This window comes from Oenanthe melanoleuca, chromosome 4A (genome assembly GCF_029582105.1).
Source record: "Oenanthe melanoleuca isolate GR-GAL-2019-014 chromosome 4A, OMel1.0, whole genome shotgun sequence".
NCBI lineage: Eukaryota > Metazoa > Chordata > Aves > Passeriformes > Muscicapidae > Oenanthe > Oenanthe melanoleuca.
This window is the reverse complement of record NC_079338.1, coordinates 421759-445655: the sequence shown is the minus strand read 5'-3', so window position 1 is coordinate 445655 and position 23897 is coordinate 421759. Positions and strand designations below refer to the sequence as shown.

Sequence of the window (23897 nt, the reverse complement as noted above, 5' to 3'; positions counted from 1 at the left end):
GGAGGAGCAGTGGAGTCTCCCTGTTTTCCCAGCTGTGCAGACACATGGGCCCTGCAGGTCCCACAGGCCACTTCCCCTCTCCCCTCCTTGAGCCACAGACTCAGGCTGACAAGCACAGAAATCTGTCTAAAACACGAATGAAAAAAAAAAGGCAGGAGCCAGGGAGCCTGATGCAGGTTTTTTCTGTACATCAGTGTTTTTGACACCACAGCCTGTTGCTGCATATAATAAAACAGAAATCAGAAAGAGCAACCAGAATACACACCCAAAGGCAAAAAAACCCTTGGCTTAAAGAAGGTGCTGCCGGGCCCCCGGGAGAAGGCTGGCAGCGGGGCTCCAAGGGGGGAAACGCCTGCCCTGGCTGGGGAGAAGAAACACAACACAAAGAAAAAACGAACCAACAAAAAAAACTCACCCAAGGCTCCCGCTGCGGAGCGGGGAGAGCCAGAAATCCCCCGATTGTCCCGACCTCAGTCCTGTTAGCACCTGTACAATAAAACTGTACCGGCCCCGAGGCGGAGCAGCCCGCCCGCGCCCGCTCCCGGGACAGCGGCGGGGCGAGGGGAGCGGGGCAGGGGGCGGCTGCTGCCCTGGGGACAGAGCCTGGGGCGGGGAACAAGCTGCCGAAGCGGGGCACAGGGAGCAGCAGCACGGATGAGATGGAGGAAGGAGCACGGCAGAGGATGGAGCAGCGGGGCTGGCTCCCGGCTGAGCGCTGGCAGCAGGAGCCAGCTCCGAAGCCAAGGGAAGGGGCTGTCCCCTGGCTTGTGGGGACCCCTGAGCCGGGCTGGCCTCGGGGCACGCTGGAGAGGGGCGGGGGACAGCCCCCATCACCATCACAGTGATACAGACTCAGCAAAAAAACAAAGAAAACATTACAAATTAAATACTAATTAAATAAATACTATGGAAGACGTCGGGGCGGGGCGGGGGGGCGAACGGAGAGGTGCAGTTCCGTGGGGTCCGGTGGGGAGGGGCGGCGGCTCGCACCCCTCGCTGCCCCTCCGAGCCCCCATTGAGCGCAGGGGCGTCCATCACCCACCGGAGCTGCGGCAGCGGCAGCGAGCGCCGCCGCCCGTGGCAGGGGGACCTCGGCAAGTCCTTGGAGGCGAGGGTCCTCCCTCCCCAGCTGGCGGAGACCCTGAGGAGAGGAGGAGCGGCTGCTCAAAGGCTCGGCCCCTGCTGCTGGCGCTGAGAGAGCTGCTTCCCCTTGGTCCTTTTATTATTGCCTCGAGATGCCGGGAGTGGCCGGTGCCCGTCAGCTGCTCCACGCCTGGTACTCCACGGCCGAGCCCAGCAGCTGCAGCAGCTCGGGCTCGTAGTGCACCAGCTCCACAGTCTCTGCCGTGCCCGGCGCCGGCTCGGGGCTGGCCGGCACCTCCTCCTGTGCCAGCACCTGGCTGAGGGACACCTGCCGCTGGAACTCTGCCCGCGGCAGCGTGGCCACCTCCAAGTGCGGGAAGCGAGCCTGGAATATGCGTGAGGACAGCTTCAGGCGCTTGAGCACATCGGAGAACAGGAACCAGTTGCAGGGCCTGTGGGGATGGCAAGAGCACAGAGGGTTGTAGGGCTGGAGGGGCTGCAGGCACGGCTCCTGACCCCCTGCCCTCCTGGCACGCTGGCCCTGGCACTGTTCTCCACTGCTGCTTCCCCTCAGGAGCCCAGAGACTGGGTTTGATCACAGCCTCACAGGTCACAGCTTTTTTAAACACTCACAGCCAGCCAGGGACAGAGGCGTGAAAGTCCTGCCTTCAACAAGGTCCTGGCAGCTTCCCTGCCAGGAATAAGCCACATGGCCAGGAAATGGAGCTTCTGGTGTGGTTTATTGCTGGAGGGCAGGCTGCATGTGTCCCTCTGCATGGACAGACACTGGCAGGCACAGAAATCTGCTGCACAGAAAAGCAATGCTATGGTTGCTGCCTCTTCCAAGCCACCCTTCTACTCCAGCAGCAGCCACTGTGTCACAGGAGTGCAGGTGGCAGTGCTGCTCCACTGCTGGGACTGATATAGCCATGATGGAAAGGAAACAATCCCACAGCCATCAGTGTGAGCTGCTGCTGAAGGAACATGGGGCTAGAAGCAGGATCACAGGGATGAGAGAGGGGAGTTTCCTGACACAGAGACACTCAGGGCAGCAGGATGTGCCTGGCCATGGAAGGTGGGGCATGACAAGCCTTCCCTGCTCCCTGAGAACATTCCAGGCTGTGCCAAGCCAGGCAGTGCTTCCCCAACTTCCCCAGTGCCACAGCCACAACTTCTCAGCTGTGGCTGCCCCATCCCTGGCAGTGCCCAAGGCCAGCCTGGATGAGGCTTGGAGCCCCTGGTCTAATGGAAGAGCACGGAGGGTGGAATGGGATGAGCTGTAAGGCCCTTCCCAACCCAAACCATTCTGTGATGATTCTATGAAAAAAAACCACCCGAGATCCACGAGCAGCACTTAAACCCCAGTGGTGCTGCTGTGTGCTCCAGGACAGGCACTCACCCCCGGGACACCGACACTTGCAGGTTGTAGCTGGGAAGCAGCGGCTTGTCTGAGAACTCAAACATGAAGTTATCTGCTTCTTGTTCCTCTTCCTCCTGGTCTGAGCTCCCTGGAGGGTTGAGCAGCAGGTCACAGCCGATGCTGTCCTTCCCCTCTGCAACAGGACAGAGGTTGGCACGGCTCAGTCACACCCAGCCCATGCTGGCACTCCTTGGCATTGCCACCTTCCCACAGCATTCCTGCAGCCATGAGAACTGCACCCTCCTGCTCCCCTCCAGCCCCTGGTGCCAGAGGAACATGGAGCAAGTCCTGGCCAGGGGAGGTGGGAGAACATCCCCAGTCCTGGCAGGAAGCTCAGTGTGCTCTGGTCCCACAGCTGGGACAGGACACAGCCTGCACCATGAACCACCCCACTGGTGGACCCCAAAGTGGCCTTGGCCCCTCTCCCATGCCAGACAGACTCCTCAGCCTGGAAGAGCCTGGAACAGCGAGGTGGGAGGTGGATGCAGAGAGGCTTTGCCTGCAAAGGCCCCACCAGGGAAGGCACAGTAAGCACTCTGCCCCTCAAGAGCTTCTCCACCCAGATCCCACCCCCAGAACCTCCAGCAGGTGATCCAGGGCAGCCAGCACCTGTCCCAGTGAGGCTGTGCCACCAGAGACTCAGCCAACCAAGCAACAAGCATGAGGAGAAACTGGAGGTGGATATATACAAGTTCTTCCCTGTGAGAGTGGTGAGGCCCTGGCACAGGGCTCAGAGCAGCTCTGGCTGCCCTGGATCCCTGGAAGTGTCCAAGGCCGGGCTGGACAGGGCTTGGAGCAACGTGGGACAGTGGAAGGTGTCCCTGCTCATGGTAGAAGAGTGGAAAAAGATGAACTTTAAGGTCCCTTCCAACTCAAACCAATGCATGATTCTATGACTTAGAGAATTTGCCTGGGTGTTCCAGGACTCATCTGAGCTCCAGCTGGATCTGTGTCCAGAGGGGATGGAGAACAGCAGGCTGGATCCAAAATAATTTAAAACCAGGTAATTTTCCCTGTTTACCAATCTGAAAAGATCCTGTTGAAGAGAAGCTTACTGGATTTTACTATGAAGAGGTGGGAACAGTCTTAAGCTTGCAGAGTGGTGGTGTCCCACTGAGGTAATACAGGAGAGCTCCAAAAACTTCCAGATAAGAGAGTTTAGATTCTACAGAAAGCAGCGAGACCCAATGTTCCCCTGAGCAAATAAACCAATCATGCAAAAGTTCAACCCCACGCACAAGAGAAAAGGCTGGAAAAAAGAAAATCTTCTGGTGTGCTGCATGAGGAAGCTTCACACACCCAGCTGCTCACCCAGCACGAGTGAGATTCCAACTGAGGAACAACAGCAGATGACAGGAGACACTGGCTCAGGCAGGGTCTTGGGGAAAAACAGTTATTTCCTAGTGCTGCCAAGGGAAAAAAAATTCCCTAAGAAACAGGGTGCTGAAATTGTCCAAACTCGCTGTAGAACAGGACAAAAATAAGTGACGTGGTTATTGATCCAATGTTGCTGCTGGCAAAGCTCAGATGCCATCACTGAAAAACCTCAGATTTCCTGAGCAACTCGGAAAAAAATAATTAAATGCATTTAATGTGGCAAAAATAGGGCTTGCTGTCTGTCCTGAAAGCTCAGTGCTGTCTGTCTGCCCCTGCAAAGGCCGGGACAAGGACAGGAACATTCTGTACCCCTGGGGGAGACAATCAGGCACAACAATGCCTGTCCCAGGTGGAGACAAATCCTGGACTGGGAATTTGTGTCTGGAGCTCCAGCAGCAGCAAGTGCAGGACTCTGATGACTTTTCCACACCTCAGAGATCCCACACCCTGGCTTCCTTCATTATCCTGCCGCCCCCAGAGAGTTGCAGACCTCAAGGAAAATGTGGCCAGCATTCCTGCCTCAAAGAATAGGAACAGCTCAAGCAGAGCCTGGGATTTCTCCTGTACCCTGAGGGATGTACAGTGCTTCAGCTGGTGGAGCTGATGGAAAGGGAGATTTCAAAGGACTGATCCACTGGAGAGTTGTTTGCTGCCTGAGTGAGATGCAGCTCAGTTATTCCAGAGCAGAACCAGCTACTGCCCTGGGCTGTACCTGTGCCAGGTGACCCCAGGTGACTGCTGAGATACCTGAGCCAGAAAGGAACATTTCAGGACACACAGTGAACAGGCTGTAAAGAAAGCAGCCCATGTCCCAGGCCTGGCAGTGTCCAGCAGCAGTGCCTGGCACGGCGCAGGTGACGCGGGGCTGGCACCGCAGCTGCTGCTGTAAACTGATCCCAGGAGCATGGGCAGGAGGGTCCCTTCCCTTCCTGTGCCTGCTGGAAACACACCTGGCAGGGCAAGGGATCACTTCCCAGCTGGGTTAGCTCCTGCCTTGCCAGGCAGCCTCCCAAAGGCAGCATTGGGAATGCCCCGTGGATGGGGCAGCAGGGAAGCAGTGATAAATCAAAAGGGGTAGTACCCTAAAAGATATCTTTTAAAATAAATTAAAAGAATGGCTATTTTTCTTTGTAAGAACTGTGACAGCCTTGAGAGTGAGAAATTCTGAGGAAGGAGGCTGAGGTCTGAACTGTTCTCTTGGCAGGTCAGAGGTGCAGCAGCCTACAAACAGCACTCTCAGGAGTGAAGAATTCCTCCTGCTCTGGAATGGAAAGACATCAGGGTCCTCCAAGGACAAGTCCTCTACCCAGAGCACCTCCTGAATGTATCAGATTTGGTTTTGTTTCTAGAAGGAAGGTGAGCAACTGCAATCAACAAGCAGCCTCAGCCTGCCAGGGTAAATGCTCCAAGTCCTTACAGAGAGCTCGGGAGTGCTGAACATGGAAGAGGCTGCAGGGACTCCAGTGTGCCACTGGCCCATGTCAGATCCAGAACATCTTATTGTAACCACAGTTTTGAGGAAGTGACAGTAAAGGCAGAAGTCAGCCCTTCACTGTGAAAAATGCCTGGTGTTGTAAGAACAGGAGCTCCTCTGGATGAACATCTCCTCTCCAAAGCAGGGGAGAGAGATGGGCAGCTCTGGGAACCTGGAAGTTCAAGACTTCCACACCTTGAAGGAATAAGTACATCCTTCACCTTCCTTGGTGATCAGTTAGCAGGGGAGCAACAAGAACTGCTCCAAGAATGATGTGCTTGGGATCAAGAACCAAAGAGCCTCACGAATCACCAGCAGAACCTGGCACCCAGTCCTGCACCCAAAGGGATGCACATTCAGCTTCCCAAAGAAGTCCCAGGAGCAACTCCCTCTCAGGGCAAGGTTTCTACCCAAAGTGTGAGTAGAGAGGGATGAGGCCAAACCTCAGGGGTTTTCTGGATGTGTTTCTCAGCACCACCTCCTGCTCTGCACTCACCGAGCACGGAGCTGCTGTAGAAGTCCCAGGCTGTCCGAGGGTCTCCGTCACTGCGGCCCTGCAGGTCTGACAGGTAATCTAGAGAGGGGAAACCGAGAGGGTTAATCCTCTGAGCATCACCCCAATGTGCACAGCCACAGATCCAGGGGAGCTGCTTCACCCCTGCTGCTTTCCCCACTTAGGCATTATGGCAAAAGCTGAACCACAGCTGCAGGAAGGGTGTCCACACTCAGGAGTGGGCACCAGCCCAGGCCCCCAGCCAGGAAATGGGAGCAGAAAAGGGAAAACAACAGACAGTGTGAAGTGGCTTGGAAAGAAAGATTTGTAGAGCAGTCCTGACCTATCCCCAAAACCTGTGTGAGTAGTTGAGCCTGGAGGAGCTCACACAGGTAGTGGGCAAACAGAGTTTTTTCAACACTGGGGATTTTCTGTCTTGTCTCTGTCTGGGAACCAGCTCTGGCTGTCCCTTCCTTGCTGTTGTGGAGAAGCCATAACACTTGTGTGTACAGAAATGGCACCAAATGCAGCCATAGGGATCCAAAAGGGCCCTTTCTGTCAGCAGCAGCATTTGGGCAGGGCTCTTTTGCCACAGAAGGCAGCATTATTTGGCAACAAAAATCTGTTCCATTAGGCTAAGCAGTAGAACCAGGGAGTGTGGAACAGCATCTCCAAGCAGAGCACTGTTTAATTGTGTGACCACAGCACAGTCATCTCCTTGCACATGGAAAACTGAAAAGTGACTTGTATCCTATACAGGAAACATATACAATTCTATAATTGAAATCTGGGTGGTAAAAACATGGTTGTGTGACAGGAGAGAGCGAAAGACTGAGCCACTTTCTGCTCAGGCCCTTTGACACCCAGATTTGGCCCTGCCTGCTGCCAGAGGGGAAGGTCTGGAGCTCTGTGACCCCAGCCTGGCACGTACCACAGAGGAAGCGCTTCATCACGTCGCTGGTGGCCAGCTTCACCGCTGTCTGCCCAGAGTATGTGGCCAGAGTGGGGTCAGCACCATAGGAAAGGAGAAGCCACATGGTTTCCAGGTTGTCGTTGGCTACCGCGTCGTGGATAGGCCTGCGAGGGGCAGGGGCAGAGAGGGGCCGGGAGTTCATTAAGGGTTGAGACTCTCTTTGGGCCAAGATCCCCTTGGTGCTGGCCCAGCTGAAGAAGCCCCCCTGGCTCACCGGGTGCCGTCCTGGGCGCTGCAGTTGACGTTGGCGCCGTGCTGCAGCAGCACGTGCAGGATGTCGAGCCAGCCGCGCGCGCACGCCTCGTGCAGGGCCGTGTACCCCGCGTTGTCGTGGTGGTTCACGTCGCTGCTCTTCTTCTGCAGGCAGTACAGCACCACGTCCTGCGGGGAGCGGGGCTGTGAGGCCGGCTGTGAGGGCACAGCCGCAGGGAGGGCTCGGCGCTCGCTCACTCACCTTGTAGCCCAGGCGAGCTGCTCGCTGCAGCAGCGTCTCCCCCGCGTTCTTGTTGACGATCAGCCGCCGGGCCCCGGGAGGGACGCTCTGCGCCGGGGGCGGCTCGGGGCAGCTCCCCGCGCTGCCCCGATGCGACTTACAGAGTGTGCACAAGTCCTGGGCCTTCTTCAGAGAGCACGCTTTGGGCTGGCTGCAGCAGCCTTTCCCCTGGGAAAGAAAGGAACACAGCTCCTTGGCACATGTGGTAACGACTCACAGGAGTCCCCCTCTCCTCTCACCGTCCAAGCCATACCTTCCCCTCATCACAGATCCCTGCCAGGTGCTTGGTTTTACATTTGCGTTTTCCTGATGGTTTCTCCAGCTCTTCTTGGGCAGGAGAGCTGTCAGAGTGCTCCAGGAAGAAGCCATTCCGAAAGTCCGTGCGTGCTTGGGACTTCCTGGGGGATGGGGACAGCCTGCTCCTCAGCTGCAGCTCTGTGCCTTTGCCCTTCCCAGACTCCTTCTGCTTTCGGTGCCTGCAGTCTAGAGCAGAAATGTGAATCAGGAGCTTCTCTAGATACCACTCTGAAGATCATCCAGATGTTTGCCACCAGGCAAGACAAACTGCCCATCTCTGAGAGCTGCACAGAAATCAGAGCAGCTGTGGCTGTGCCATCCCTGGGAGTGTCCAAGGCCACGTTGGACAGGGCTTGGAACACCCTGGGATAATGGGGTTCCATGGCAGGGGGTGGAACTGGGTAAGATTTAATGTCTCTTCCAACCCAAACCTTTCTGGGGTTCCACGATTCTAAATCCAGCCCCAGGGTCACTGCAGGAAGGAGAAGCAGAGAGAACACACAGATCCTCCCATCTGGGATGGACTCAGCATGGACATGGGACACCAAGGGAAGACAGGAGCAGGATTCATTGGGATATGTCTTAGAGAGGCAGGAGCTGCCTGTGAACACTCAGTGCTTGCTGCCTAAACATAACAGGCCCTGCCTTGCCCTCTCACATCTTCCCCTCAAATTAAGGGGCACATTTAAGACTTCATTTACATGCATCCAGTTAGGAAGCACCAGGATTCCTCAAGGGAAATCCAGCCTTGTCTTCCCTGAATGGAGGGACCCTGCTCACTCAATCCTGCAGCACTCCATGAAACGAGTAAGAGATCAGTTAAAAAGAGACAGAGGAAAGGACTTTGCACAGCATGGAGAGAACTTCAGGACCTCACTGCCACTGGAGATGGCTCCAGACCACAACCTCTGAATCCAAACTACAGCAGGTCCCCTCCCTATCTGAGGGCTGAGTGAGCAGCCTCTGAGGGAAGCTGGACAGACAGACAGAGACTCAACACATGTGGTAACTCTTCTGGGCAAACCCTCCTGAACACCACTGCACTCAAAGCTCCTTCCAGGCTCCTGTTCCCAACAGAACCAGTCCTGAGAGTGTCTCTGAGCTGCCAAGAGGCTGGGAAGGCGACTTGACACTTTATTCCTGGTCTGGCAGAGGCTCACAGGCACGGCAGGATAGTGTAGCTGTGCTGGAGCAGGTACCAGGGCTGGAGGGCAGCAGCACCTCTGCTCCTGCAGCATCTCAGCAGCACCCCAGGAGCACCAGCCTGAGCTCCAATGTGGCAGAAGGCAACAGGGCAGTGGCCACTCCATGCCCTCCAAGAGCACAGCCCAAGCATGCAGAGGGCTGGCACAAGAGCTGTCCATGACAGAATCACACCTGTGTGACTCTGGCCATGGCTACGAGCCACAGGTGAGCACCAGCACCCAGGTCCCACAGGGAGAGGGGACCACAGGGACTGCTGCCCATCATGGGTTTGGTTTCACAGAGGGTCTGGCAGTGGCAGGGGAAGGCACAGGAGCAGTGGCACAGGTGGGCACAGGCAGGCACAGCCTGTTCCTCCTCACACCTACAAACCACAGAGGGAGATTCCCCCGTCACTGCACCCTGTCACCCCTGTGCTCCCTGGTGCAAGGCTGCAAGGGGCCCTCACAGAGCAAGACAAAGCCAGGAGCAGCCCAGCTGGATTGGGGTGGCTCTGCATCCCCCTGTGTTAGCACAGATTGCTGAGTGTGGCTCCCAGGGGCCCTGCTTGTCCAGAAATATTCCACTGTGCTACCTCGTCCCATCCTCGTTTTCCCACGCCCTCTGTCTTAATCCAAGGGTAAGATCAGTGTCTAATTAGCCACACAAATTGCTGTTTACTGCTCTGGAATTTACTGCAAATGTTTTTGAAAGAAGAGCTGATCGATTGAAGCAGCCCATGCTGCGGCCACCAAGTCATTAAAAGTGAGGGAGTTTCATCCTTACAACAAAAATTACAAAAACCAAATCCCCCCCAAAATTCTGCACATAACAAAAATTCCCACTGGTGCCCAGTTTAGAAGCAGAACCCCGTTCCCAGGCTGTACCTGCTTTGGATTTCCGCCTCCGGTGGGGATACCCCACCTGCTCCTCCTCCCGCTCCGTCAGGTATTCCCCCGTCTGGTACTTCCGACTCTTCTGCCGTCTCCTTTTCTTCCTCTTGATGTGGCCATCCTCCTCCTCCTCCTCCTCCTCCTCGTTGGGCTCCCACAGCTGCCTGGGAGATTCTGCTCTCCAGGGCAGCTCCCGGCTCCTCCTGGTGTGACAGCTGCTCCTCTCGGACACAGACCTGTCCCTGTCCCTGTCCCTGTCCCTGCGGCTGTGGCACCGGGGTGTCCTGTGCGATTTGCGCAGCTTGCGATGTTTCAAGGATGTCTCTTCCTCCTCCTCCTCCTCCTCCTCTTCCTCCTCCTCCTCTTCTTCCTGATCCTCCTCCAGCAATGGTGAAGTCTCCTGACCACTCACATCACACTCTCCCGTCACACCAGCAGAAGAGCCAGCGATGCTTCCTGCAATAAAGTGGGATTTCCAGCTGACAAAAAAGCCAAGAGGATCCACAAGGCAGAGGCTCCAAGCAGGACAAAATGCAGGGACAAGTGAAAAGGGAATGCTCCCAGTGCCAGCAGGACTGCCACAGGGGCCAGGGCAGCAGCTCACCCGACTGACTGCGCGTCCGGCTGCTCAGCACCACCGGGATGAAATCCCGAAAGTTGTTCTTGGGCTTCTTCTCCAAGTACCCTGTGAGGAAAAGCCAGCCTTGGGAAAAGAGATCACACACCTGGGATGTGGGAAGGGCAGCAGTGCCACCAAGGGGGATGGCTTTAAACGAATGGAGATTGGTTTAGATTGGACATAGGGAAGGAGTTTTTGAAAATGAGGGTGCTGAAACACAGGCACAGGTTTTCCAGAGAGGTGGGGGATGTGCCATTCCTGGAAACATCCAAGGCCAGGCTCCACTGGGAGCACTAGGAGCAACCTGGTCTGGTGGAAGGTGCCCACAGCAGCAGGGTGGAACAAGATCAGCTTTAAGGCTCCTCCCAACCTCCTCCATTCTGTGAGTCTGATCATGCTGCAGCTCTGTTTTGGATCCCAACCCAGCTCCAGAGGCCATTTGGCCTCAGGAGAGCAGCAGGCTGGCCCCTGGGGACCCTGCAGGAACCTGCTGCTGTTCCCAGGAGTACCTTCCTCGTGGCTGTCCCCGCGGTGAGCCGGAGATGGGCACTCTGTCTTGGCTGCCCTCCGGCGCTTGCGCTTTACCCTGAGGCTGTTGTGATCCGTGGGGGCTCCCAGGCTGCCCCGGCCCTCCTGCTTGCCAAGCTCACGTGGATTGTCGTGGTGTTTTTGCCACTGTGAAGGGAGGACATGAGCTGAAGCTGGAGCTTCCCTCTGGCTCCCGCAAAAAGGACAAAACTCCATCTCCGCTGATTACGCTGGTGCCCTGCAGCTATTTTGACATTTTTGCCCTGGATAACCTGGATAACAGCACAGGTACATTCCCCCACAGCCAGGTAGAAAGCCCCGTGCCCTCAGCTGTCCCCCCATGGGAGCTCCCTGCTCTCCCCCAGCCCCACCTTTGCCCTGACCCAGGGGTCCCACGCACCTTCCTGCCATGCGCGCTCCGGCTGCCCGCCTTGCTTGGGGACTCCTCGCTGTCCTGGCCCTGGCACTTCAGTCTCTTGTGGCTCTGCCGGGTGTCCCCGTCATGCTGCCGCTTGGCCTTGCAGCGAGTGCCACCCTCCTGCTTGATCTGCCCCGTTCCTTTCAGCTTGGCCTCGGGGAAGGCCTGGGGAGCCGCCCCGGCCCGCAGGCAGGTCACCGAGGGAAAGGACACCTCGCACTCCACGCGCTCCTTCTTGACCCTGCACAGATCCACCTGCTGGCCGCAGGGCAGGGGCTCGGCGGCCGGCGGCTCCCGGGAGCCCCCGCAGCCCGGCTCCTTGCGCTGCCCGTCCTTGGGCACCTGCTGCCCCGCCGCCGGCGCCTCGTGCGACAAGTACGCCGCCAACACTTGGTTTTTGGGCTTTGCATCCAGCTGTTTGAGGCTACAGCTCCCCTGGGGAGCCTCAGTCTGTGCGCTGCTGTCCTGACCGGAGCCAGCCTCCGGCTGAGTGCACTCCTGACTCTTTGGAGCGTTGTCCAGCTTCCCCTTTCCCCCTTTCCCATCCAGCGCGCTGGTCTGCAGAGCTGGACCTGCCTCCAGCGGCGCTGGGTTGGAGGGCTCCTCGCAGGGCTTGGGCAGGACCCGGCAGCTCTTGCTCTTGGCCGCAGCATCCTGCTGCTGAGGCGGGAGCCGGGGCAGCCCCTCGGGCAGGCTCTGGGCGGCCGCGCCGGGCTCGGCCGGCTGCGCGCTCGGGAACGCCGGCAGCTCGCCCGCCCCGGCCGGCTGGCAGGGGCTGCTCTGGGCCAGCGGCAGCTGCCCTGATGTGGAGATACCGATGGAAAGCAGCGGGGTTTGATGGTACGGAGACCAGCCCAGAGGCAGGAGCTGAGGGTTGGAAGGTTTGCCATTGATGGGGCATCGCGGGTACACGCTTCCCTGGACGGGATTCCAGGCTGCGATGTCCTTGGACTGGCACAAAGGAGCTCCTGGAGCAACTCTGGCGTGAAGGAGTCTCCTGGCAGGATCCTGCTGTCCTTCCGTGCCAGCCTGGCTGGCTTTCTTCCCGCAGGGGACGCCGGCGCCGCGGGGCTCGCCCTGGTCGATGATGGAGATGGGCTCCTGCTTGGGCAGGTGGCGCGGGTCCCTGCCGAGGCTCACGCCCGCGTCCTTGCTGAGCAGCAGCGAGGCCGGCACCGGGTTGGCCACGCCGACGTACGTGCCGGGGATGGTGCTAATGAGCGCGGTGTTCTTCACCCAGGAGCCCTGCTCGCCGTTGCGCAGGAACTCGGGGAAGATGACCAGGGGCGGCGCGGTGCCGAGGCACGAGGTGACGCTGCTGCCCGTGGCCTGCGCCGCGCGCTGCGACTTGGAGAGGACGGTGGTGAGCAGCGCCTTGCCGCTGGTGTGCACGGGGGTGAGGATGGGCATGGGGGGCGTCTTGCGCTGGCTGGGGGGAGGCAGCTTCTGCCGGTTGGACTTGGAGGAGAGATCCAGAGGCATCTCGCTGCACTCCGGGGACGAGACCATCTCACGCTCTAGCTGGGGAGGGGACTTGAGGGGGGACAGGGAGGTGGCAGCCCCCGGTGCGTGCGGCTCGGGAGCTGCCGGGGCTCTGGCCTGCACGGCGGTGCCAGAGGAGGGAGCAGCGCTCCCAGCTGGGGCTGCTGCTGCCGGCAGAGCCTGGCTGGAGGGCAGGGCCAGCCCGCTGCTGGGCAGGGGAGCGCTCTCAGCCGCAGCCTGGGCGCTGCTTCCGCCCGAGGGTGGGGGGCAGCTGAGCTGATTCACCTCCACAGACACCACCTTGGCGTCCGAAGCCAAGGGCCTGGTGACAGAGAAGGTGTAGGGGTAGGAGCGCAGCTCTGGGGAAGCGATGATGCCCGGCAGGCAGCGCTCGTGCAGGTAGGAGGGCAGGACGGGCAGGGTGAGTGTGGAGGAGACCCCCAGGGTGGCGGGCAGCGTGGCCACGCTGAGGGGCTGCCCGCAGCTGGGCGGGGGGATGTACACCAGAGACTGGCTGGGGCTCAGCACAGCCCCAGCCTGGAAGGACAGGGGCAGCTTTTGCATAGCAGGGGCCTGAGAGGCGGGAAAGCAAACCCTGTTGAGCGTGAAGGTGGCAGGAGTGGAGGCAGAGGTGTTGCAGCTGGAGACAACCACAGACAACGTCCCTTCTGCCAGCACGCCTGGCCCCGGTGCTGCAGTGCTCGGGGGGCCTTTCTCACTCCCAGCAGCCTCACTCTGCGGAGGCACGGAGCAGGCTGGGGCAGCATCAGCCTGCTTGTCGCTGGGAGGATCTGCCGGCGTCCAGGCAGCATCAGCACCGCTGCTCTCCTGCTCCACAGCTCTGGGGGTCGCTGGCTCCTGCCCTCTGCCATCCCCCTGACCTGCCAGAGGGCCCAGGGTGTCATCTGTCACAGTCTTTCCCACACACTCCAGGTTTGGGTTGGGATCAGGTGGCTGCTCCTCCAGTTTGGGTCCAAGCTTTTCCTCCACCTTGCCATCAGCATCCAGCCCCTGGGCACTGCTGCCACCACCGCTGACTGCTGTGAGCTCCACCTGCAGCAAGAAGGGAGAAGCTGTTCCTGGGAGCTCAGCAAGTGGCACCCAGGGAAGCAGGAAGGGTCTGCCCAGCCCGGACACAGAGGCAAAATCAGCGGACAGCTCTGCCCAAAGGAGAGCATGGCTTTGCCTCACTGCAGTCCTCTCAAGAGGGAGTCTATTAATCCATTAGGGAAAATGCTCCTGCTTGGCCTGTTCCATCAGGGAATGGCCTTCTTGGACCCAAAGAACTCACCTCGGAAAGGGTGCTGCTGACACAAAACTCTTGAGACCCCAAGTGCTGGGAGCTGCTAGTTTTTGACTCCTCATCAGAAATGGGGGCTCTCCTAGGTGAGGAAGAAGACACAGCATTATGAAACTCCAAAATACCCTCCCAGAATCCCACCCCTCTCTGTCCCTCTGTGTGGGACAGTGGAGCAGCTGTACACCTTCCTTACTCACAGCGACCTGGCCTCACCATGGGCCAGCCCAGCCTACCCCAGTGTCACAGCCTGGTGCCACACACCTGTTCCTGTCCCCTCCATTTCCCATTCTGTCCCACCACAGCTCTCCATCCTCCCCTGAGTCTCATCCTGCTTGTCTCTTCCTCCTTATTCCCACTCCTCCTGCCTCCTCCCTGTCCTGGGGCCCCCAGCCCAGCCTAGCTGCCAGTGGGGATCTCCCTCTGGTGCCAAAGCTCCCCGGGCTCAGGAGGCCTGGACAGAAGCAGCAGGTGTCCACAGCCATCCCCATGCGCCATGTCTTGCTGGCCAGCATGTCTGGACCCTCTCTCTCTGGAATGTGATTCCTCTGGGATTCAGGACAAGGACTGTGACCTCCTTGGGACCCTCCTTCCCCTGCGATATTCAGTGGACAGCTGCTAGTGCCAGCACTAAACAGATCGAGTTTGGATTCTGTTGATGACATAATTTCAGCTGGATTTGCTTCCTATGTCCTGACAGTCACAGACACAGAGCTGTGGGCACAGGATTTGTCCCTGGACTGAGTACCCCCAATGCTGGGGCATGTTACATACCCCCAGCATCAGGACCTCGCTCTGGGCTGCCTCTCTGGCACTCTGCTTCCTACCCACAACCTTCTCTGCAGCCCTTGCAGCAGGACCCTGCTCTGTTCCCCCCTGCCAGGACCTGTTTCCGTGCCATCCCCGCCTCCCTCCGGCTCAGTGACAGCCCAGCCGCTCCCGCAGGGCTCTGCCGGGCGGGGCGGTCACGGGCCGGGGATGGCGGCGGGGCGAGAGCCCGGAGCGGGCGGGGGTCGGGGGGGTCCCGGGGGGTCTCGGGGGTCCCGGAGCGGGCGGGGGTCGGGGGGTCCCGGGGGGTCTCGGGGGGTCCCGGAGCGGGCGGGGGTCGGGGGGTCCCGGGGGTCCCGGAGCGGAGCGGGGCCGGAGCCGAGCGCCAGGGGGAGCCCGAGCGCAGCCGCCCGCCCGCCCGCCCGCGGGGCCCGCCCGGCCCGGCGCTTCCCGGCGCTTCCCGGGTATTCCCGGAGCTTCCCGGGCATTACGGGGCATTACCGGGCATTCCCAGACATTCCCGGACATTCCCAGCCCGGAGCAGCGCTGAGGGCGGAGCGCGGTGCCCGCCCGGCCCTGCCGCGGCTCCTCCCGGGGATCCTCCCGGGGATCCTCCCTGGCACTGCTCGCACAAACGGGGCCCGAGGAATGAGATGGGGATCGGGGATCAGAGAGCCGGGGATCGCAGCCCCCCGCCCTGCCCGCACATCTCCGAATGTGCCGCCTGTTTGAAGGCGGGAGCAGCGCCGGAGGCTCGGTTCATGGTAGGGCCGTGGCAGCGCTTATCTGCGGGACACAGCGGGGCTGCAGATCAGCTCTGCCCGAGCCAGACCTGCGGCTCGTCCCTGCCCACCGGCCTCGGGGGATGCCTGCCAAAAGCCTCGGCACCCGCGGCCAGCAGTGACAGCCACACGTTGCACATAAAAACTTCCCCGGCTTTGGCACATGCATGGAACAGACGCGGTGGCCTTGAGGAAGCCACAAACTAGTCGGTTCTGAGAATAAGGCGCCTGAGCACGGGAATGAACAGGCGATGCAAAGCCACAGAGCTTGGCTTGATCGATCCTACCTCCCAGCCACTAATCTTCCCTAATCCCCTGTTTGGTGGAAGTCACAACCCTCCCATCTGATCATTTGGTTGGCACAAACCCTCCTGGGTCACCAAAAGCTTTTAGTTCAAGCTCTTTCCCTTCCTTGGCCATTGAGAGCACAGGTCCAGTGAGGCCACCAGCAGGTGCAGACAACTTGGCCCTGTTAGCATCAAAGCTGTGGAGGCAACATAACCACTCTGGGGCAAGAGATCCCGAGCTGAGACCTGCAGCACACTCCTCACTGCAGCATGGCATGTGGGGACTCCCAAAATGCCAACACATCCAACCCCTCCCTGCGGCTCATCTGCACTTCAGGCCATTTTAGACCCCAGAAAAGGGTTGAGTCAGCACCAGCTGGCTTCCCACAGACCCCTGAGAGGGATTTCTCGAGCCTCCCTTCCCCTGCCCGCCGCCCACGCACCTCACCTCTCCTCGTTGAGGCCACACATGCGAATCCGCTCTGTGCTGGTCCAGTTGTGCACCCCGCTGTACAGAGGTGCTGTAGAGATCATGACAGCTGCTCCTCACCCTCCAGGACCTGCTGGGGCTCCAGGGACCACTCTGCCTGCAAAAGGGAAGCAGAGGGTTGGGAACGCTCCTTGGGATGATCCATTCAACTTCCCTTTTGGAAAACTCATCCCCAGCTTTGCTGCAGGCAGATGGGGAACAACGCCCCGGGATGCCACAGGTCTGGATGAGGGCTAGGAGGAATTAGCAGTGCCTTTGGACAGAACCCACTGTCCAACCATCCTCTCATTAAACACTGTTATTGACAAAAAGCTGCTGGCTACCACGAGAGTTTCACACAAGTGCCTTTGCACACTCACACGTCCTTTGAAACATTCCCCCACTTTCCTTCTCCCTGAAGAACCAGCACCAGAAGACGCCAAGCAGAGCTGTACACGGTGATGCCCTTTTACAGCACTGAAACTTCAAGGCTGCACAGGACTCTCCTAAAGCAGCCCACGGCAGGTCCTAGGGGCAAAGCCTCAAACAAGGAGGGTCTGTCCCCAGCTGAGGGCTCCTGGAGGGAGCAGAGGTTTGCCAGTGGTGCTGCCGAGGGTTTATCCCCTCCTTCTGTGAGGAAGGTGCTGGTTTTCTTTGGAGTTACAGGTGGAAAACACGAGGGAATCCAGAGATTCAGGAGCATCCATGAGGCACTGTCGGCTGGGTGGAGCTTTCAGGGGAGAGCGTTGCAGCCAATCGTGCAGCGCTGGGTGCTGGAGCCTTGAGAAGCTCTGCTGCTCCAGGGAAAAGGCAGAGGAGGAAGAGAGGACCTCCTGTGCTAACAAGTGGACTCAGCCAAACCAAGCAGGATTGACTGCGAAAGGGAGAGAGACGCTGTCAAGGAGGTTCAGGGAAATACTAAGCCCTGAAGGGTAAAGCAGGCACAGAGCCACGGCAACGCTGCCGGTGCAGCGGTGGGAGTGGGAATTAGCTGGAAGCAGCACGTGATCCCCAATCTCTGCCGGCTGTCTTTTCCCTGACAAACTCCTGGCGACACCAGCTCTGCACGGGACGAGCGGCAGCCTGTGCCACCAAAGGAGCCAGGCAGGGACTGCCGGCCAAGGGACGAGAGCAGAGCTGCCGGGTGGCCCCGCCGCAGCCCCGGGCAGCAGCAGGGGAAAGGGGCCAGGCACTCGGGAGAAACGGGGGCAAGGCAGCCGGTGTGCCACAGGGAAAGCGACGGACCCATCCGCACGTACGAGGGCACCAGTAAGCAAACAGCGCACGGAAATCAGAGGTCAGGGGGAGAGGGGAAACCTGCTAAAAACGCACATTGTGAGACGGGAGAAATGCTCGGCAGCGATGGGGGAGACGGGCAGACGCCGAGGCAGAGAGCAGGGTCATACCCAAAGAGAACGAGGTGGCTTGGAGCAGGAAGGGGAGGAGTCTTTCGATGCTTGGAGAGAAATGCAACATAAAGGAAATAGGGGAACAAACAATCTGCGGGGATTTCACCATCTTAGGCTAAACTGAAAGAAGGGGAGGAGGAAGGTTCTGCCCCCAAGCACAGCAGCAGGACTGATGTTCCAGGGGGAATCCAAAGGGACCCTCTGTGCCCCGGGGGAAGGGGATGCACGACGTGGAGCTGGGGACAAGCAGAGATCAGGCGTGACCCCGGAATAGGTCTGGCAAGGGAGGAGTGATAACGGGGTGCTACGAGCAGCTGGAAGGAACAGCACGTTTGGGGTGCTCCAGTAAGAGCTGGAGAAAAGAGCCGGAATGACGGCCACAAGAGGAGAGCTGGGAGGACACAGCGACAGAAATCAACTCTGTTCGTGGATTCTTGGCCTCTATCCTCTACAGACCAAGTGGGACACATGCCAAAGACAGGCACTTCACAGGGGACGAAGAACAGAAAAGAAAAAGAATCCAGATATGAACTCAGAGAAGGAATAAAACAGGGGCGAGCACCAGACGGGGTTCAAGCGCAAACCAGTGGAGCAACAGCATCCTTAGAAAGGCAGAGCAGGAAGTTAGTGGGAAACGCAGGGATTAGCAGCATCCCCTGCACCACGGAACCAGAGAGAGCCACTGCAGCCTGCCTGGGTCAGAACACTGCCAGCCGAGTCGGAAAGTGAGCAGATCTCCCATCCACACTGGTGCAGCTGGAAGCGACATTAAAGGGATGTAATTAAACTCGCAGGAAACCCTTGGAGAACACAACTAGGGCATGGCTTCACATGCCTGTCTTCGAGCTGTTGAGAAACTATTGAAGCCCTTCTCTCCCTTCACCCCTTCAGTCATGCCACTGAAGCCCTGCAGTATCCCAGTAAACCTGACCAGGGACTTGATCTCTGTTTAAAACTTTTTTTTTTTTTTTTCCTGGCTGAACTGGTTTTAACCTATACCAGCTCCTAGATCAGCTTCACCAAGAGGGAGAGAGGGCAGAGCCTGGCACAGACTCTACTTAATCCACAACGTCTGCCAAAGGAAGTGTATACGAAACCACAGTCTTATTTTGATTTAGCTAAATAGGTGCTCAGCCAATTCTAATTAACGCCAAAGAAAACGAGTTTAGAATGAAGTAAGAACATCGAGGCATTCTGCGTGGGGAAGCTCATACACTATTAAAGCACCTTCACCTCCCAAAACAAAACCGTGAGCAAGGAAGGTGCTGAACACACTCGCCTCCAACAAGCCCTCCAAGAGGTTTGCAATGAAACTACTACAGCAAATTAAAAGAAAAGGGGATTTTGTTCATTAAGGCAACACATCTCACCGTTTCGCAAAAGGAAACGATGCTACTCTGCAAACCCGCCTCTTCCAGGCTCCAGGAAAAGCAAAGCAGATGTTTTCCTTGCAGTGAAAGCGTGCTTTTACTCGGGTTAGTGATGACTTGGCTACCCATGGAAGCTCCCTTGGATTAAGTCAAGAAATTACTCTTCTGAAATATTGCTGTACAGCGATGGAAACAAGTTTCCTGAGATTAAGTTCTTCAGGAATGGACATTTTTTAACCATTATCTCATTATGGACAAGTCCTCCTTGCAATGAAAACCCAGCAGCCCCAAGACAACCATCATTCCAGGGCAGGCTGAGCAAGGGCTCCAGGACAGGCTCCCCCAGCATTTACCTGCCAGCTCCCACTGCTGACAAGAATTAAGCCCATGCCACCTCCACGCTGAGCCCTGTTAAACCCTGCCTGTTCCCTGGCTCTTGGGGATCCCAGCTTGAGCTGCCTGAAGTGCCCCACTGCAGCCCCTCACAGTCACACCTCCCACCCCAGCTCTAACAGCAAAGGGGGTGCAGAGTAGATTCTGAAGCCATCCTGCTGCAAGCCACCCTCTTTTCCCAGTGACAGCCATCCCTTGGCCCCGTCAGGTCCCCAACCTGACAACTCTCAGCTCCTCAAGCACTTGCACTGGCAATCACGTAAAGCAACTTCTCAGGCTGGCACCAAGCTGCCAGTCACGGATAGCCAAAGGTTTGCTTCTCACTGGGGAGTCTGGTGCTCTTGGTGTTTGCCCTCACAGATGTCACAACTCTGTTGCCACCTGGTCTAACTCACTTTGATCAGATTACCCAGAGCCATGACCTCCTACAGTGTCCACCTGTGACAGAGCCAGGCCTACCAGTGTGGGAAGGGGGCTTTTCCCTGCTCCTCCCAGAGACAGCCTGTGCCAATCACCTCCATGTGCAAACACACCCCTCTGCAGGACCGTGCTGCCCTGAGCCCCCTCAAAGGCTTTCCATGTACTTTCCTGCTCTGTCCATTTCCAAGTACTAAAACCACCCAGATTTCAAAGGGCTTTCCCTTCCTCTTCTGCACGTGAGCTACACTCCAAGAGATGGAGCAGTGTCCTGCTGCACCCTGCCTGGACAGGTACTGAAACAGCAGCAGCCAGTCTTCTCAACCCCCCAGCACCTGGATTCCCTCTGCCTGCTCTGGGCAGGCACATCATCCCCAACACAGGCGGGAGAGCAGCAAGCAAAGAGCCAAAAGGCAGCAAAGGGAGCTCACACAGTGGCACAGGTTCACCCAGGGAGAGAATCAGCTTTGCCATTTCTCCTGCATGAGCAGCAGCCACAGCATGAGCCGACTCCAGGAATCCCAGTGTGGGTCACTTGGACACAGCATGAGCCGACTCCAGGAATCCCAGTGTGGGTCACTTGGGCACAGCATGAGCTGTCCAGTCAGTGGTGCCTCCATGCTGGCACTGAGTGGAAGGACAAGGACTTCCCAGCCCTCTGTATGGAACAGAGAAGGGCCAGCCCATCCTGGGCAGCAGGAGATGGGGAGGATGCCGAGGTTGCCCTCCCACAGCAGCGTGTGGCTCCTGTGGCCAGGGGACACTGCGGAAGGCCGGGAGCAATGCACTTTGACCCTGGAAACACACCCGCGGGAGACACCTTTGAAACAGTCATTCCCCGAGCAGCCAAACCTGTCAGGAAAGGGGGTTTTATCCCCTGGGTGGCTACAAAATATAAAACGAGGTCAGCTGCTGGAAACTCGGGTGGGATTCAGCGCCCAGAGCACAGCTGGCCACTCTGACAGGAGTGGGGTGGGATGTGCCCTGCAGCTCCTCCCGGGGGTCAGGGGGGCCAGAAGGGAACACTCTGCAGCCACAGCCAGGTCTCCTTCCCTTGCCATAGTTTGTTCACTTTGGCAATTCTTTGTTGCCATTAGTAACGCAGGCAAGGAATTCTATTTGTTTTGAAATGTGATGGTCTGGTGTCCATTGGAGGTGCAGAGGGCTGGAGCGAGCACCGAGCCCAAGACCTGCCCCCAGCACCTCAGCCCCAAGCACCACTTTGGAAAACCTGGCTGAGCAAACTGCTGGCAAAAAATTTAAAATTAAACCAAAAATTAAATCAAAAAACCTACGACGGCCCTATCACAGGACTCGCAGCGGGCACGATACGCAACGAGGGAAAAATTTAAACAAGAAAACTGAAAAAAAAAAAAAAAGAGAGAACAGTCTATCTTACATTATGTTACCACTCATGCAGAGGTCAGAAACTGTAGGAGAATGGCCCAGGAATGACTAGAGAGGCACAAGAGGCAGCAAGGAAGGGCCAGGCCACCTCTGGGGCAGCCTGGGCAGAGCGGTGCCCGGCGAGGGCGGCCCCGAGCCGGGTTTGGTCCCCGCTGCCTGCACAGCCGCCCCGGCCGCTGCGGAGCTGAGCCAGGCTTTGCCTACACGCATTTGCTTAAGCTGATTTAAAGAAACAGTAACACCACACGTAATTATAGATCCTCGGCACGATGAATTGGAAATAAAAAAAGGAAAGAAAAAAAATCCGTCCCTATTTCAGAAAAAAAAAATAAATAAAAAAATAAAAGTTTGCTGCACGCCGGGCAGTGCCGTGATAATTGGTCCCAGCTGCTGGACAACTGGTGTCACTAAAGCCGGGCTTGTCTGCAACAACCAGGCTGCCCCCACCAAAGCCCGCACATTTTTAAGGACTGAAAAAGAGCCATTAAGGGATGACAATGTTCAAAAATGTCTCTGACAAGGTGCACATCGTCCAAAACCCCAAAAGCAGAGTGCAGCCTCCCATGCCTGGGAGCCAGACTGGTGCTCCAGAGCCCAGAGGTCCCAAGGGCAGCTCTGAAGGCCAAACCCCGCTGGAGCCCGGGCTCTGACACCTGGAATGCGCCTCCAGACCCAGGTGACAGCGGCGCAGCTGCTGCCCTCGGCTGGCGCCACGCAGCCGCCCGCCAGCGCTGGCACTGGGACCACCCAAAGCCAAAGGGTGGCCAGGGCAATGGAAACGGCACAGCGGGCAGGGAAGGGAAGGAAGGGAAGAGAAGAAAGGGAAGGGAAGGCTGCGCAGACAGGGCCAAAAAGATGCAGAGGAGCTGCGAAGGGCACGGGATGCACCGGCCCTGCCCTAACACTCATCCCCAGACTCCAGGGGAGGAGGGTGCCAGAGAGCGGATGCTCTGTGACAGCAGAAATTCACTTCGTCCCTATTTTAGCCTGACAGACCTTCTCGCGGTGCTGCTCCGAGCCGGCCTCACCCAGGCTGGGATGAGGGCAGCGATGTCGCTGGCCGAGGAGCCAGGAGCCCTCCCGGTACCGGCACGCTGCCGCGGGAGGGCCGGTTTCCTCCCCGGTGAGGGCGGCAGGAAGCGCCGCCTCCCGCGCCCGGTCCTGCCGCTGCCCGGCCATCACCGTGGGCACGGGCGGGGGACCGGCCGCCCCCGCCGCCCCGCCCCGGGCGTCGGGGGGCGTCGGCACGGAGCGGCACCGCCCCGGCCCCGGCCGAAGCCCGCCCCGGGGCCGGCTCGGCGGGGGATCCCCGGGAGCCCCCCGCCCGAGGCGCGGCACGTCCCGCCGCCAGCCCCCGGCACGGCCCGCGGCCCCGGGGCGCGCAGCCCCCCCTGCCCGGGACGCGGGGCCGCTCCGGGGGGCCGCGCCCCGCACCCCGCAGCCGCACCGGGGCCAGGCCCCGCCGTGCTGCCCCGCGCCCGCTCCCGCAGCCCCCCGGCTCAACAGTTGCCCCCGGGGCCGCTCCCCGGCGGAGCGTCCCGCAGCCCCGGCGGCCGCGGCCGGGCCCCCGCGCTGCCGCACCGGGGCAGCCCCGGACATGGAGGTGGCGGCGGCGGCCGCGCTGCCCCCGGGGAGGGGCTCTTCCGCCACCGCCCGGCACCCGCAGCCGAACCGGCCCCGGGCACGGCGGCGGCCGGGGCGGGCGGGCTCGGGCCACGCCGCCAAACTCCACGAGCGCCGGGCGCCGCCGTCCCACCGCCGCCCCGGGAGCGCCGCGCTGCGCGGCCGCCCCGCCCCGCCGCGGGACCCCCCGCACCGCCCCGCCAGCAGCGGCAGGTGCCGCCGGTGCCGGAGCCGGAGCAGCCGTGCCGTGCCGGGCAGGGCAGCGGCACCGCCGCGCCGTCGCGGGGCGGGGAGCGGAGCCGCCGCCGCCGCCGCCGCCCGCTGCCCCCCGCCCGGCGCTGTCAGTGCCCGCCGCGGCCCCGCCGCTGTCCCGCCGCAGGACGTCGCCGTTCCCCCCCGGCCCGCACACCCCCCCCCCCCCCGCGCCGCCCCACCGCCGCCCCCGGGGGTGTCCCGGGACCGTTTCCATGGAGATCCCGTCCGGACGGCCCGGAGGGGGGGGTCGGGCCGGCCGCTCCCCCCCGGCTGCCCCCGTGTGCCGTGGGTGCGGGGCGGCGCGGGCCCGGGGTGCCCGGGCAGCGGGGGCCGGGGTCCAGCGCGGGGCGGCGCGGGGCGCTGGGTACGCACCTGCTCCCCGAGGCGGGCGGGCGGCGGGGGGCGGCGGGCCGGGGCGGGCCCCTGCCCCAGGGCGGCGGGTCGGACCCCGGGCGCTGCGAGCGGCGGTTCGGCGGCAGCGGCGGCGGCGGAGGAGACACTGGCAGCGGCAGCCGGAGTGTGAGGGCGAGAGCGAGCCGCGGCCGCGCGGCACGCCGGGAGCCGTAGTCCGTCCGCCGGGGCCGGGAGCCGCCGAGCCGCCCCGCGGACTGCGGGTCCCGGCGTGCCGCGCGCCCCGGCCCGCGCGGGGGGGCCGGTCCGGAGAGGGAACGGGCGGGCGCGGGGAGGG

General features: G+C 59.8%; 1 protein-coding gene across 1 annotated transcript; it reads right to left on the bottom strand.

The window, feature by feature from the left end:
* Positions 1-173: 173 nt before the first annotated feature.
* Positions 174-23670, bottom strand: BCORL1 (BCL6 corepressor like 1). Its single transcript, XM_056491021.1, has 14 exons — positions 23582-23670; positions 16315-16453; positions 14024-14114; positions 11233-13785; positions 10814-10979; positions 10290-10370; positions 9680-10141; positions 7567-7796; positions 7275-7481; positions 7035-7201; positions 6779-6924; positions 5851-5928; positions 2483-2636; positions 174-1535 (listed from the first exon to the last, which is right to left on the bottom strand). The coding sequence occupies exons 2-14, from the start codon at positions 16398-16400 to the stop codon at positions 1259-1261; spliced, it is 4698 nt and encodes a 1565-aa protein (XP_056346996.1). The 5' UTR covers positions 16401-16453; positions 23582-23670; the 3' UTR covers positions 174-1258.
* Between the last annotated feature and the right edge of the window lie 227 nt (positions 23671-23897).